Genomic DNA, 13,104 nt, shown 5'->3' with positions numbered 1-13,104 from the left:
AAAAAAATCAACTCATTTTGCTTGCTAGATTCTTAGTATCGATTACAAAGCAGCATAACGATCTTGAGAGATGTATAATTTTTTTATAGTGAAGAATACAATATTTTATAGAACATAATTTAAACACTGGTGGCATCTTGAATCTTATTTTATTTTAGATTTCCTTTAAAATATGTTTTAATTTTTGAAGAAATTAAGAAAAAAATGTTTTAATAATTTTCATTTTTGTAAAATATAAATTCTTGTTTTAAGTTTGATCGAATTTAATGTTACTTGATGACTAGTGAATTCATTTTGTTTTTACAAGAATGTTTTTTGTTTAAAGAAGTAGATATTGAAAATGTAGTATTGTTTACAAAGAAGGGTATATAAGTTTCTTATTTGCCTGTGAAGGCTAAATTGTTACATATTGAAGATTGCTTAAAGCATTTTTTGATGTAAATAATGTATATTTATTACTTTGTATATATTCATAAATAATAGTTATGATAGTTGAACTATGAATTTTGATGTAATTATTATTACCTGGGATGAAAATATTTGTTTACAAGGTTTACAAAATGTGAAATATTTAACATTGTATTCAGAGAGGATTTTCAAAGAAGAGTTTTGAAGTATTGTTTGTCTTTTATCAATAAATTTTTATTTGCCAGAACGAATATGTAACATTGATTTTAGAAGTTAAGAAAATCTAAGTTGTAATATTTTATCAATTGGTTGAGAGCAATGTGTTTTAAAAACCAATGAAAACTTAAACAATTGTTGCAACTACAAACTACAGATTTAAGATTTCGTGTTTACTTAACGATTTCCGATTTAGTGATCCATGTAGGTTCTCCTACAATATACCTTTGACTACCATTTTCATTTATTTATTGGTTAATATGTGTTTATTTTTATCATTAAGCTATTGAATGCCTTATTTTGTTAATTGTATGGTGGCAATTTGTTCTAACGAACCATTGAAACCTGAATATTTGTTGCAACTACAAATCAATTAAGGTTTAAGATTTCATATTTAATTAATTATTTGATATTTATTGAGTAATGTAAATTCTAGAATTTTGACTAATGAAACGTACATTCATACTGCCATTTATATTAAATTTAATTATGTAAAATAATTTATTTATGCAGCACGTTGACAACAATTTGTAATATATTGACTATTCTTAATATGAGAGTACAATATACAACATTTTAATTGGGGCAGTCATCGTATAAATCAATATATTCATAAAAAATGAAGTTTAAATATTATTGAAAAACAATATCAATTAGGTTGCACAATCACATTTATGGAAAATAATATCTATAATGATTAATAAACTGTGAATTGTTTATATGAACTATATTGATTTAACCATGACTTACCAAATTATAAATACAATGAAATAATGTACATTAAAAATTGATGATATTCATGCATCAAATTTATTATCAATTTTATCATGATTTGAATAATAGAGTATTTTCATAAAGTTTTTACATAGTGCATATTTTTCTCAGAGCCCCTCATATGATATTGTAATTAATGGTTATTAGTGAGAAGTTTAATATGCAAACCAAAATAATGCAATCAAGTAATAATAAGTTGATAATGTTTGTAGTTATACCAAAAACATTTTTGTAAATAATTCTTATCTATTTGTAATGGAACAATTGCCTCAGCTCACAGGAGTAATGTTGTGATATTTTGAATGATCGTCAGTGATAACAGAAGCAATTAAAAAAAATATTGTAAGATATTGTAGTATCTGTAAATAAATCAGTAGATTTACAATCTCTTTAAAACCCCTTAATTTAAATTTTTTAGAAGAGGTTCAACATTGCAAAAATTCAGCAAATGGCTCTGTTTTCGAAATATACTAACTGTGATGTTTATATATACTTCTGTAGGCCTATATTATGTATAAGAGATAGGTGGGGAGGGGGACTGAACATCGTATTGTGTAACTGACAAAAATATATTCAATGTACTGTTGCACTTCTTTATATATGCCTTTGTCCTAAGTGTCATTTGTATAAGGGGTTGGTATGGAATGGTGAGATTTGGGGGGAGGGGAGATTTTCAGAATGAGGTATTGTATACCTGACAGAAATAAATACAGTATACTTTTGTACTTGGCCTCATTTGTACTTTACTAAAATTATGTTGAATTGTAAATGGGACGCTAAGCTAAATGCTCAGAAATCATGAGGGAAGTTGCCATCGGTACAATGACCAATTCCACACCTGATAGGTTTGTGTTTGTATAAGGGACGGGAGGGTACACAATGTGTAACTGACAGAAATCATTGTTATATTATACTGTTGCACTTTGTAATAAGTGACCTGTCTGAGTATATGTTTATCTTCTACTGTATTTATGTATCCAATGCTCAGATAAAGCAAAATCTTGGTGTATGCTTCACTACTGCTCTCTTGTAACTCTTGTATAAATCGAAAAAAAAATGCCTCCAGTGAAAACCAAATTTGTCACAAAGCATTCCTGTAATTGTATTATTACTGTATACTATATTTAATCTAGGCTGATGGCGAATTTCTTTCACTCGCATTGAATTTTTTTTTTTCATTTTTACTCTATAATATTTATATAATTCAAAATTACGTAGGTATGGCATGGTTTATATGTGAAGGCTGCCTGGTTCAACCTTTATGAAAATAATGTATTCACCGTGCTCGTCCGTGGTACTTTAAGTTAAACCATTCACAGTAGTGTAAGGACACAGGTTTATGGCGTATTGTCCGTTATGAGTTGGAAATAAAATATTGGAATAGGCTATATATTTCATGTGTCTAAAGTTGGTTCTTTTTCGTGTTTTTTTGTCTTTTTTTCTTTGTCAAACTGGCCGAAATTGTGTTACTTATGATTTATTGAATGTAGGTACGAGTAAATGGATGGATGGATTGTCGGATGAACGCATGAATGGATGAGGGATGGATGGGAGCCTGAAATTGATAAACTCACCAAATATGGTCACTGGAAAAGAAGTCCTGAGAGTCTGGTCCTGGTGACCATTGAGGGACAGGTATGCGCCAAGAGGCGACTGTCAGAACGGATCGGTAACATCCGAAGATGTAGAGGTAGGAATGTAAATGAGAGGAAGATTGCATCATTTGAAATGCCTACAGCTCAATGATGTCTAAAGCAGACAAACTGAACTGTAATGAAACCAATTTATAGAATAGGTCATGTGCATAGAGAAACATTTTTGTGTCTGCTTCACCACACAGCAGTGGCGTATCTAGAAGTCTTTAAACTGGGTGCTGATGGGGGTGGGAGAGGGAGCGAAGGTGAAGTGGGGGAGCTCGATGATCATTTAAGAGGCGCTAACTCGCAAAATAAGGTTATTTTTAACTATTTGCAAGTGATTCTTTGGGCGGAGGGAGACTGGGGCGGGGGGCATCCCTTCCAGGCTTTTTCTCCTGGACCACTTCCGAAAGATATTGATCGAAGCCAGACCAGGCCCCCTTCGCTTTCGTCGGGAATCGGATCCCCGTCGAGCCAATCCTGCACCAACCTGATTTGATACAGGTTGTTAGGTATGCGGGTCATTAAGAGTATACCTTAGTGAAGTGCGCCTCTACCTCATGATGTATCAGTTTAATTCGGTTGGGGTATGCGGATCATTAGAACCTTAGTGGAGTAACATACCTACCCCATGATACATAGTTAATTAGGTGGGCGTTTGGTGTCATTAGGACCTAGCGTCCCTACCACGTGATGCATAGTTTAATCATGTGGGCGAATGAGGCTCATTAGGACCTTGATTATCGTCTCTACCCCCCATGATGCATACAGTGATTTAATTAGGTGGGGGTATGCGTGGAATTACGAACTTAGTGGAGTAACGTCCCTACCTCATGATGGATAGTTTGTCATTTGGGGTAGGCGACTCATTAGGACCATAGTAGGGTATTATTCTTATTATTATTATTATTATTGTTGTTGTTGTTGTTGTTGTTGTTGTTGTTGTTATTATTGTTGTAATAATGTTGTTTGTACTGTTCTTTAATTTTATTAAAGAGGGCCCCTGAATATCAGTTAACCTACTGGGCTAAATTGGAAGGGTTACCCTCTTTAAAGATGGTTGAAATTAAAAAAATTAAAAATTAAAAATTAAAACAATGCATTTTTTGATTACGTGGGGAAAATATGCGGGTCATTATGACCTTTAGTGGAGTAACGTCCCTACCCCACGATGAATAGTCCTAGGGATTAGGCTTGCGATATGCGGATCTTTAGAACGACAGTAGGCTAGAGTAAGATCTTTAGGCTGGTGTATGAAATGAAAGAAGGGTAGTATGAATGAGTATGAGAGACTGACAACGACACGGCAATTAAAGAAGCTTAATGACTTCAATATACGTTATTTCTCCGTATTGTCATTGTGTTTTATGGTAATCACTTATTATAGTACCACAAAATAACGGGTGCTGCAAAAAATAGAAACTGACTTTAAAATTGTCTCACTTCTATCACATCTAATTAAAACTGCCATTAACAGTTGATTATTTCACCATGTATAAACATAAAAAATATGTCATTGGTTATTTACATTTTAATTCATATAAACATCAAATTGGAATGGTTACTACAATACAGATACGTTCATTTTATTGGAATTTTGACAATTGTCCCATTTGGTCGTGAATTACATGCTTCTCAATTGAAAATTAAAAATTACCAGTTAAAAAAGCCTAAAACCACTTTTCATGATGAAACATCTTTGGCACTCAGCAGTTACGCATAGGCCTATAAAGTTATCACTGTGTCGTTATGAACTGCATTTGGGTTGTTTTTCTTCGTACGTATACTATCTAAATTTTGTTATTTCATTAATATTTTTAGAAAGAACTTTAGTGGCACAATTTTTGAGTTGTGATCAGGAAAATATACATCTTGTTTTCTTGGAATAGTTTTATACGTATTCGGTTTTGTCCTTGATCATACAACACCCAAACACCATTGCAAGTACCTGAGGAAAAATTAACAAAATTTATATATTTACACGGCAATAAATTATTAACCTACTATGAATACTTTCGACGAAATTAAAACGACACACATAAGCAAATATATTAATAATATTACTATTAAAATTAGTGTGATTGGAATTTCTATTTCTGTTTTAAGCCAAATTATTATTATTAGTAGTAGTAATAGTAGTAGGCTATTATTATTATTATTATTATTATTATTATTATTATTATTATTATTTTATTATTATTTTGTTATAATTTTTTAGGCATATTATTTTTATGCTATCATTATTACTTTTATTATTATAATTGCTATAATTATTTTTATTATTGATAATGATAATAATAATAATCATATTTTATATAGCGCAAATTACAATTAATTAATTACAATTTATTAATTACAATTTATTTAATTGATATCATCAGCATCATCGCCAATATCTTCATCATTGTCATCACCATCGTCAATTATTATTTAATAAGGTTATTATTTATAATCATCACCACCACCACCATCATCATCATCATCATCATTAACGTTGCTCTATTCGGTTGTTAGGAACCAAGGTTTATCGTTAATCAATCGTATGATGGTTATTTTGAGGCGGGCACGGAAACATAAAAGGAAAAGTACTTACTACAATCACAAGGAAACCAAGACTCACGCCAGCGATTACCCCGATATGATCCTTTACCCAATCGTTAAAACTGTTGTAACATCCCTAAATGCATAAAAGAAATTAAAAATTTCCAAATGTATAAATAAGACAAAGTTAGAAATATAATTGAGATGATAATTATATGCCTAAATACACATAGATTGTTATGACCTTTATGATGATGCTTACCATCTAAACTCTTCTGCCAATTCTATTAAAGACAATTTCAATTGCCAATGCAGTTTTCTTGCTTTTGTAATTCTAAGTTAATATCGTTAAAACAGCTATTTGCTTTTAAAGCGATAAAATGTAATACAATAATGCTAATTATAAGTTTTCAAATACATTTGCTTCAGTAAATGTTATTAATCCATTTGGCTTTTTTTTTTTTTTTTTTTTTTTTTGTATTTCCCACTTACTTCCCCTTCATTCTATAGTACTTTAACCTGTATTTACCTCTTGCCAGACCGTGTCAGCGGTGAACGGATACGGAGCGCCGACACATGAATCATCCCCTTTTACACAGCAACTTTCCGGCAGCTTTTGTTCATCCATATAGCTGTCTCTTATACACATCTAGATGTGTATAAGAGACAGGTATTATCTTATACTATTTCAAATTTTAAGAAGTGGGAGAAAATCTGTCTCTTATACACATCTTGCAATGTTATGCTAGATTATTGTTGTCGCTGTTGTTGTGGTTGTGGATACTTATATTCCAACAAAGAACATATATGTTTATGTGTTATATCGCTATTGAATCTTTGTAATTTATTTTATTTTATTAATTTTGTCAATTCTGTCTCTTATACACATCTTTTGTGGGTGCGCGTGTGAATAGGCCTATATACCTATTCAGCCAGAAAAGCCCTCTTCCTGTTTTGCTTTTTTGAAAGTTTTGGGTGATGATGTTCGTGTTAAATATACATAGGCCTATTTTTATTGATAATCTTAGGAAGGTAATGTGTATTCGACAGTGTTGGGCTTACGATATCTCAGTTGGCAGAGCGTTGAATTTTTACCGTTATCAATCAATCAGCAATAATATGTAAAGCGCCAATTGCAATGTTCAGTGGCGCTATGATGTTGGCATTACTCAAAGTGCACATGATAAATTTAACTTAAAGTATAAAATTGTAAAAGAAAAAACTATTTTACATATATCTACATTTCTGTGTCAATCACTTTTGAGATTGCAAAAATGTAGGCCTATAAGCTTTTAACATTTTCTTGGAAAAAATATACTTGAAGTTAAACGGATGCCAGTGGGTAAGGCATTTTATAATATACGTGCAGCTCATGAAAATGAACGTTTTCGATTTTTTTTTTAAGTTTCAGAGCAGGTCATTACAATAGTCAAGCCGTGAGGATAAGACTGAATGAACCAGCATTGTAGATGTTTCAATAGAGAGGTATTAACGGTTATGTCGAATTTGTCGTAGGTGTAAATGGATTGAGTGGCAGGTTGTAGAAGTATGACGAGTAAAGTCATAACGATGATCAAACACAGCACCTATATTCCTTGCTTGTTCAATTGTTGAGACCTGTGAATCACCAATCTGATTGAATTGTGACTGATCTTAACAGGACATAGATCCAATTTCGATTGGATGAGAACAACATCCGACTCAATTGGCATCATTAAGTTTATTAGCAGTGAACCACTGTTTGGTATTTACAGCGCACTGTTCTAGTGATTTAACTGTTGATGGACTGTTGTTATTTTTAAATTGGTGGAATCAAATTGATATCTGCCGGACAAATAGGATTTGAACCATTGGATGACGGTTCGTCACAGACCAGGGTAATCAGCCGTTGTAGGTTGGTTGGTTGGATTTTTTCGGTGTAAACACCAAGGATAGCCCACGAAAGTCTAGATGAAGACTTACTTCCAGTGGGGTCCTTCTGGTGGTGATTGGGCAGTCCACCGGGAGACAATCCCCTACTCTTTTCCGAAGTGTACTGCGTTCTTTAACGTGCACATGGGCCATAAACGCACACGGGACCAACGGCTTATACGTCTCCTCCGAAAGACGGTACGCTATGGTAACTTGTATTTCAGCCCAATTGAGGGACCTGAAGATCTCCACGGCTTAGCGCACACACAGTGGCTACCACCAGATTAGCTGACTGAGTTAACTGCAGTAAGATGGAATGATCAATGAGTATCAAAAGCTGCTGGCAGGTCTAGTAAGACAAGCAATACAGCATTACCGGTATCAAGTGACAACCAATTAATATCATTGTGAATTTTAAGTAGAGCACTGTTCGGTACAATGGACTTTTTCAATAACCAGATTGGAATGACTCAAGAAGTACGTTAAAGTACTCATTCAGTTGTGATGCGACAAGTTTTTCAATCACTTTTGAGATAAAAGGAAATTTGATAAAGTGTTAATATCAAGTGATATTGTTTCTTCAGGATAGGACTAACTGCTGCTGTTATTAATTAATCACATAATGATCCATTTTTGTCGAGAAAAGTTAATTATTTTGCAAATCAAACCACTGGTCAATAAATTTATTGACAAGAACAGTCGGGAAGGGATCAAGAATAGAGGTTTTGTTATTATAATTTATTATGATCTTCAGAATTTCAGGAGGACAAGGTTGGGACAAAATCTGACAACGAGAAGCCTATGACTTAATTGCTGTCAAAAGAAAAAGGATCAAACTCTTCACTAATTTTGTCAGACTCTCGGATGTTGGCAATTTTTGTGTGAAAGAATTCACTAAATTGCTCACTCAATTGTTCAGGAGAACATTTAGAAGGGAAACAAGGGTGATTAGGATTACCAAATCAATGAAGTGACAATTCTATAGAGTGCCTTCTTATATTTGGCATTGGCCTCAATACGGTTATAACAACAATCTTGTTGATTTTACATCGGAGTTGACTGACTGCTTGCCGATTTATTTATTTGCACGCCATAACGCTTCGGCTTTACGACGCCTCTTCTTTGATGATTTCTGGGGTCATTCATTTACAATCAGTGTGAATCACTGGCACACATTTCTGCCAGAGGTCATGCTTGCCTAGAAGCTCAGAAAGCGTGTTATTGTAGGAGGAGACCAGATAATCAAGGCAGTCTACTTGTGGTGAAGATGAGTTGAGATTCAATGTCTAAAATAATATTTTTGGCCGGTTGGCACATGCGACATCAACATTGATGTCGGGAGTTCGAACGCAACGTTGTCCATTGGCTTGTGTCTTTAGGCAAGCCACTTTATCCACATTGTCTGTCTCCACCTAGGTATATAAGTGGGTACCTGGTAGACATTGTGTCGATTATGCGCTGACCCAGCAGTTGTGGAGTATGTTCCACAGGCATTAATTCCGATGATAAGGCGACATCAATAACGACAGGGTAGTGATCAGAATAATCAACTGTACATTCAACATTAACTGTTGAGACAAGTGATTCGTCATGTTTAAATTAGGTCTAATGTATGACCTATAATATGTGTTAAGCCATTGATGCACTGAAATAATACTTACGTCCTTTTGCAGTGAATCAATGGTATCAGTGGCTGCCTGTGTGTTACCGTAGTCGTCTGTAATGATTGATTGTATTCTGCCTTCTAGGTAATCTTCAACCTGTAATGATTACAATTATCCGTCATTTTGATTCAGAAATATGACATTAAAGCATATTATTGTTAAAAAGGCGACAAAGCAAAATAACAAAGGTATAGGCCTACATTGTATTTAAAGCTAGGCTCCGGAGGAAAAAATTTTCTGATGTTGTAGAACTGATTTTCTAAGACACAAAAAGCATTTCATTTCATTTCATTTATTTCGCCAAATAGATATAAATATATAAAATATACAAATATAAAATTTCAAAAATAGTAATTGTTGTCATGTGGCAGGATTGCCCAAAAGTAGAAGATCTACTGTCGAGGGGCTCTCCTCATGACAACAAAAATACAATATCGCAATTCTATATACATAATTTAAAAATATATATATTTTTCGTCAAAATATAATATTTTTGACGAAAAAACTTAGAGGCGATTAATGAGATATAGATTTTTTGAATATTTATTAACAAAAAAGGGGCGTAGCCATCTTTTTTTCCACCTTTCCCCCACCCCCAGTTTTTAAATATTTCTGTATCATTTCTGTATCTCATTTACATCTCATATTTCGTCAGATATATTTTTTTGTGTCCAAGGAAAATCATTTCTACAACATATCAAAAAATTGATTCCCTCTAGACCCTGGCTTAAAACCTAATACATTAGAACTATAAGATGGCCACACGTCATTTGTAATGGTGTTATCTCATCCGATGATATGGTTTGAACATGTGTGAGGATATCGTAAGGTTAAGAGAGATTGCCTTTTATAAGAAAGATAGATTTATTAGCTCGATGAGAGACTTACCAGAGGCTAAAATGAAATTTTAAAATTTCATCTTTTCAATAAAATATCATTGTTCAGTAGAGAACGGCAGTTTTTTTTAAATCTCAAAATGATATATAAAATAGTCAATTAAATTTAGAAAAAAAATAAATATATTCATAGGCCTATGAGAACATACCTGATCTACATAGACCAGAGCTGTAATTCCAGTAGCAATCATTGCGACGGTTAAGATTGCCAAAATAGCAACATACTGTGGATGAAAAAAAAGTATAATCAGCATTTAACTGACATAAAAATTCAAATTCTCTAATTGGATGTTTAATAATACGTTGAGAGAGCAGCAGTGGTTCTATTTGCCCTCATGCACGTTAAAGAAATACACTTCTGTGTCGTAGGAGGCGAGTACAAGACGAATTGTCATTTTTATTCAATGGCGGGAAAACAATGTAATATATAATTAACTCAAAATATGTAATAGGGCAGCCACCCATTGACGTTGTTATATCAGCCTCAAACATTTTTATAGAATGGGAACATAAAGATAGTTCAATCTGTTATATTTGACATACAGTAGGGCCTACACCCGACACCTGACCATGAAATACTAAAATGGCAATTACAACATAAATCGTACATAGATACTTAAAGAGTAAAACGTTAATTTAAAAAATGAAGCGTGGAATCTTATACCTAAAATCTAATTAATTACTAACATTCTGGGTGCACGTACCATAGACTTGACTACCTGGAAGGGTCACATCGCATGCGTAATGTAAACTATTAAAAATTACCCCGCTAGCCAAAACAAGATATAACGCCTCAACAACAAATCGTCAAGCAGACGCCCTCCAGCGACACAAATTCATTTTTTTTTATTCTTACAAAAAATATGTAATTAAAAAAAATATAACATATCTAATTGTATTGCTGCATTGTGTATTTGAATTTGTAATTGAAACCTTTTACAGTAACTAAGTGTTGTATGAAATGTTTTTACGTGCAATTAGTTTTTTGAATATTTTTAAATGTAATTTTTTTGGAAAAATAATGGTAATATTGTAACGGTAATAATAATAATTCATAGAATTTTATATTTGTATAATTTATATTCTTGTAATTAAATGAAAACATAAATTGAGGCTAGGTAAAATGTCAAAATTAGAAGTAAAAAAAAAAAAAAACAAAAAACAAAAACAAAAAACAAGAATGTGCTGTAGGTGTAACTACCCTCTATAATTCAGTACAGGAATATAACACTTTACATAATAATTTTCTTATCTTTGGAAAGTCTGAAACAAGAACAAAATAAGAACATTTTGAGCTTGAAATTGGCAAAAAATTAGAACACATTTCAGAGGCTGGACAACATTTTATTGGTTCTTGTGTGGAAAAAAGTTGCGCAAGTCTTTGGACTCTCGTGGGTTATTCAAATAAATCCAATCGAGCTTCACACTCATAAAATTATCCAAAACTGTAAAATTAAGCCGTATTTACTGAAAATATTATGTGAATTGTTGAAGAGAAAGTAACTGAAACTTTGACAAAACTATACCGTTGATAACAGACACCTGTTGCCTTTCATTGCTCCACAGCATCCGCAGAATCCAACCAAGAACATTACTGCACCGGTGGTAACAGTAATGATGGCTACAACAGTGAGTGTGTCTTCAGTGAATAGATAATCAAACGTACTGGCATCAACCAACATCCAAATACCAATACCAAGGAGACCAGCGCCCGCAATCTAAACAAGCGAAATAATATGCATCATTAAAAAATAATAATTAGAAAAAAAACAACTATAAATTACGACAGATCTCAATATAGACAAACTATATTCAGTTCAGTTTTATTTATTTTTTAATCAGTTCAGTTTATTCACGTTCTATATACATTTATGTTTCTTTAGCATTGATTTCTTCGACTCATTGGATTTTATCAGAAGGCAGTTTCATAATGAAAACTAGGGTGTATGTAGTTTTTAGTCATGGTGGCATTCAATTTGTTTGTAGCAGACTAAAGCCGGGCAATCACTGCGTCTTACGACCGTCTGCTGATTGTCGGTGACTGAACGGATCATCATTAAAAACGAACCGTTGTGCACGCGTCGTGGCGTTGCCTTCTTCATAGAATCGCGCAGCGAGTGCCCGACTTAAGACGCCGACACTTTCGTTCATAAAAATTAATAAATAATTTAAATTTTTGCATTAATTAGGTCATTGAAAAACATCAACTCAACTTCAAAAATTAGCTGAGGTTTGTAAGGGAACTTTGAATGAGACCTCTATTTTCGAATATAAGAACAATTTGTCAATTGCTGCAAATTCTTAGTATGTGTGTGTTATAAGGTGTTTTGTTGGTTTATTCATGGTCTTAGGGTGTGGCACCATCTTAATTATTATGTTCCTCTATTTTTGTTTATCTCCCTCCTATGTGGTGTGTTTTTCGTTTCTTTTGCTCTGCCTATGTACATGGTTTATATCTAGGGCTTATATTCAGCATGCATGAGCAACTCTCGAAAGTTTCATGCATATATTACCACATTATGACGCCCAACAACAGATGGCGCCACACCCTAAAAATCAGAATAAACCAGCTCACGACAAACAGTACACATTAACACCGATTACTATACTGAAGAGATCTGGGACACGGATGAAATATTTATAGTGAGTACATTTAACATCGTACATTATTATTATTATTCAACTAAGGGCTGAAATGGCTTACAGAAGATACCTCAATAACCACAATATGTCGTATAGCCCTAACAGCAGTGAATAGGTTGATGCAACAGTTGCTTTAGTCATGTCTGATTAGGCCCTATTAAAAATATTATTAGTTTATCACCCTATCTGGACAGGAAAAGTGATGAGGGAGGGAGGCTTTTTTATTTTTTATTTTGCTAAATCCAAATATCCCCCTTGGGTTGTTTGCTGGTGAATTGATATTCAAAGTAAAACATGATTTAAATAATGCAAACAATAACTACTATTTAATAAAATAAATGAAAAATAAATAAATAAAATAAAAAAAAAAAATAAAAAAAAAATAAAAAAATTTAAAAAAAAAAAAAAAAAATT

General features: G+C 32.9%; 2 protein-coding genes across 2 annotated transcripts in view; both read right to left on the bottom strand.

Annotated features, from left to right (window-relative positions):
* Window positions 1-4,548: 4,548 nt before the first annotated feature.
* LOC117109081 (CD63 antigen-like) lies at window positions 4,549-6,204 on the bottom strand. The gene is made up of 3 exons (XM_033251323.1): window positions 6,106-6,204; window positions 5,629-5,712; window positions 4,549-4,983 (listed from the first exon to the last, which is right to left on the bottom strand). Exons 1-3 carry the CDS (start codon window positions 6,202-6,204, stop codon window positions 4,927-4,929), a joined length of 240 nt encoding a protein of 79 aa, XP_033107214.1. The 3' UTR covers window positions 4,549-4,926.
* A 2,761-nt stretch (window positions 6,205-8,965) lies between these two features.
* Window positions 8,966-13,104, bottom strand: part of LOC117109082 (CD81 antigen-like) — a 7,690-nt gene continuing 3,551 nt past the window's right edge. The window contains exons 3-5 of the mRNA XM_033251324.1: window positions 11,574-11,765; window positions 10,197-10,271; window positions 8,966-9,247 (exon numbers count right to left, since the gene is read on the bottom strand). Of these exons, the coding sequence (XP_033107215.1) occupies window positions 8,981-9,247; window positions 10,197-10,271; window positions 11,574-11,765 (534 nt within the window). The 3' untranslated portion in view covers window positions 8,966-8,980. The remainder of the gene's footprint in view (window positions 9,248-10,196; window positions 10,272-11,573; window positions 11,766-13,104) is intronic.

Source organism: Anneissia japonica, unplaced genomic scaffold (assembly GCF_011630105.1).
Source record: "Anneissia japonica isolate Jap-2015-1 unplaced genomic scaffold, ASM1163010v1 scaffold14165_len174324_cov138, whole genome shotgun sequence".
Classification (NCBI taxonomy): Eukaryota; Metazoa; Echinodermata; class Crinoidea; order Comatulida; family Comatulidae; genus Anneissia; species Anneissia japonica.
Note: the sequence above shows the minus strand (reverse complement) of the source record. Positions and strands in the feature narration are given on the sequence as shown.

Excerpts from the sequence above, each read along its gene's own strand:
- LOC117109081 (XM_033251323.1), bottom strand. The coding sequence starts at position 6,204 with ATGGATGAACAAAAGCTGCCGGAAAGTTGCTGTGTAAAAGGGGATGAT. Across the intron at positions 5,713-6,105 it reads CTGACACGGTCTGGCAAGAG|GGATGTTACAACAGTTTTAA; the intron begins GTAAATACAGGT and ends TTATGCATTTAG. Across the intron at positions 4,984-5,628 it reads TTGGTTTCCTTGTGATTGTA|GTACTTGCAATGGTGTTTGG; the intron begins GTAAGTACTTTT and ends ATTTTTCCTCAG.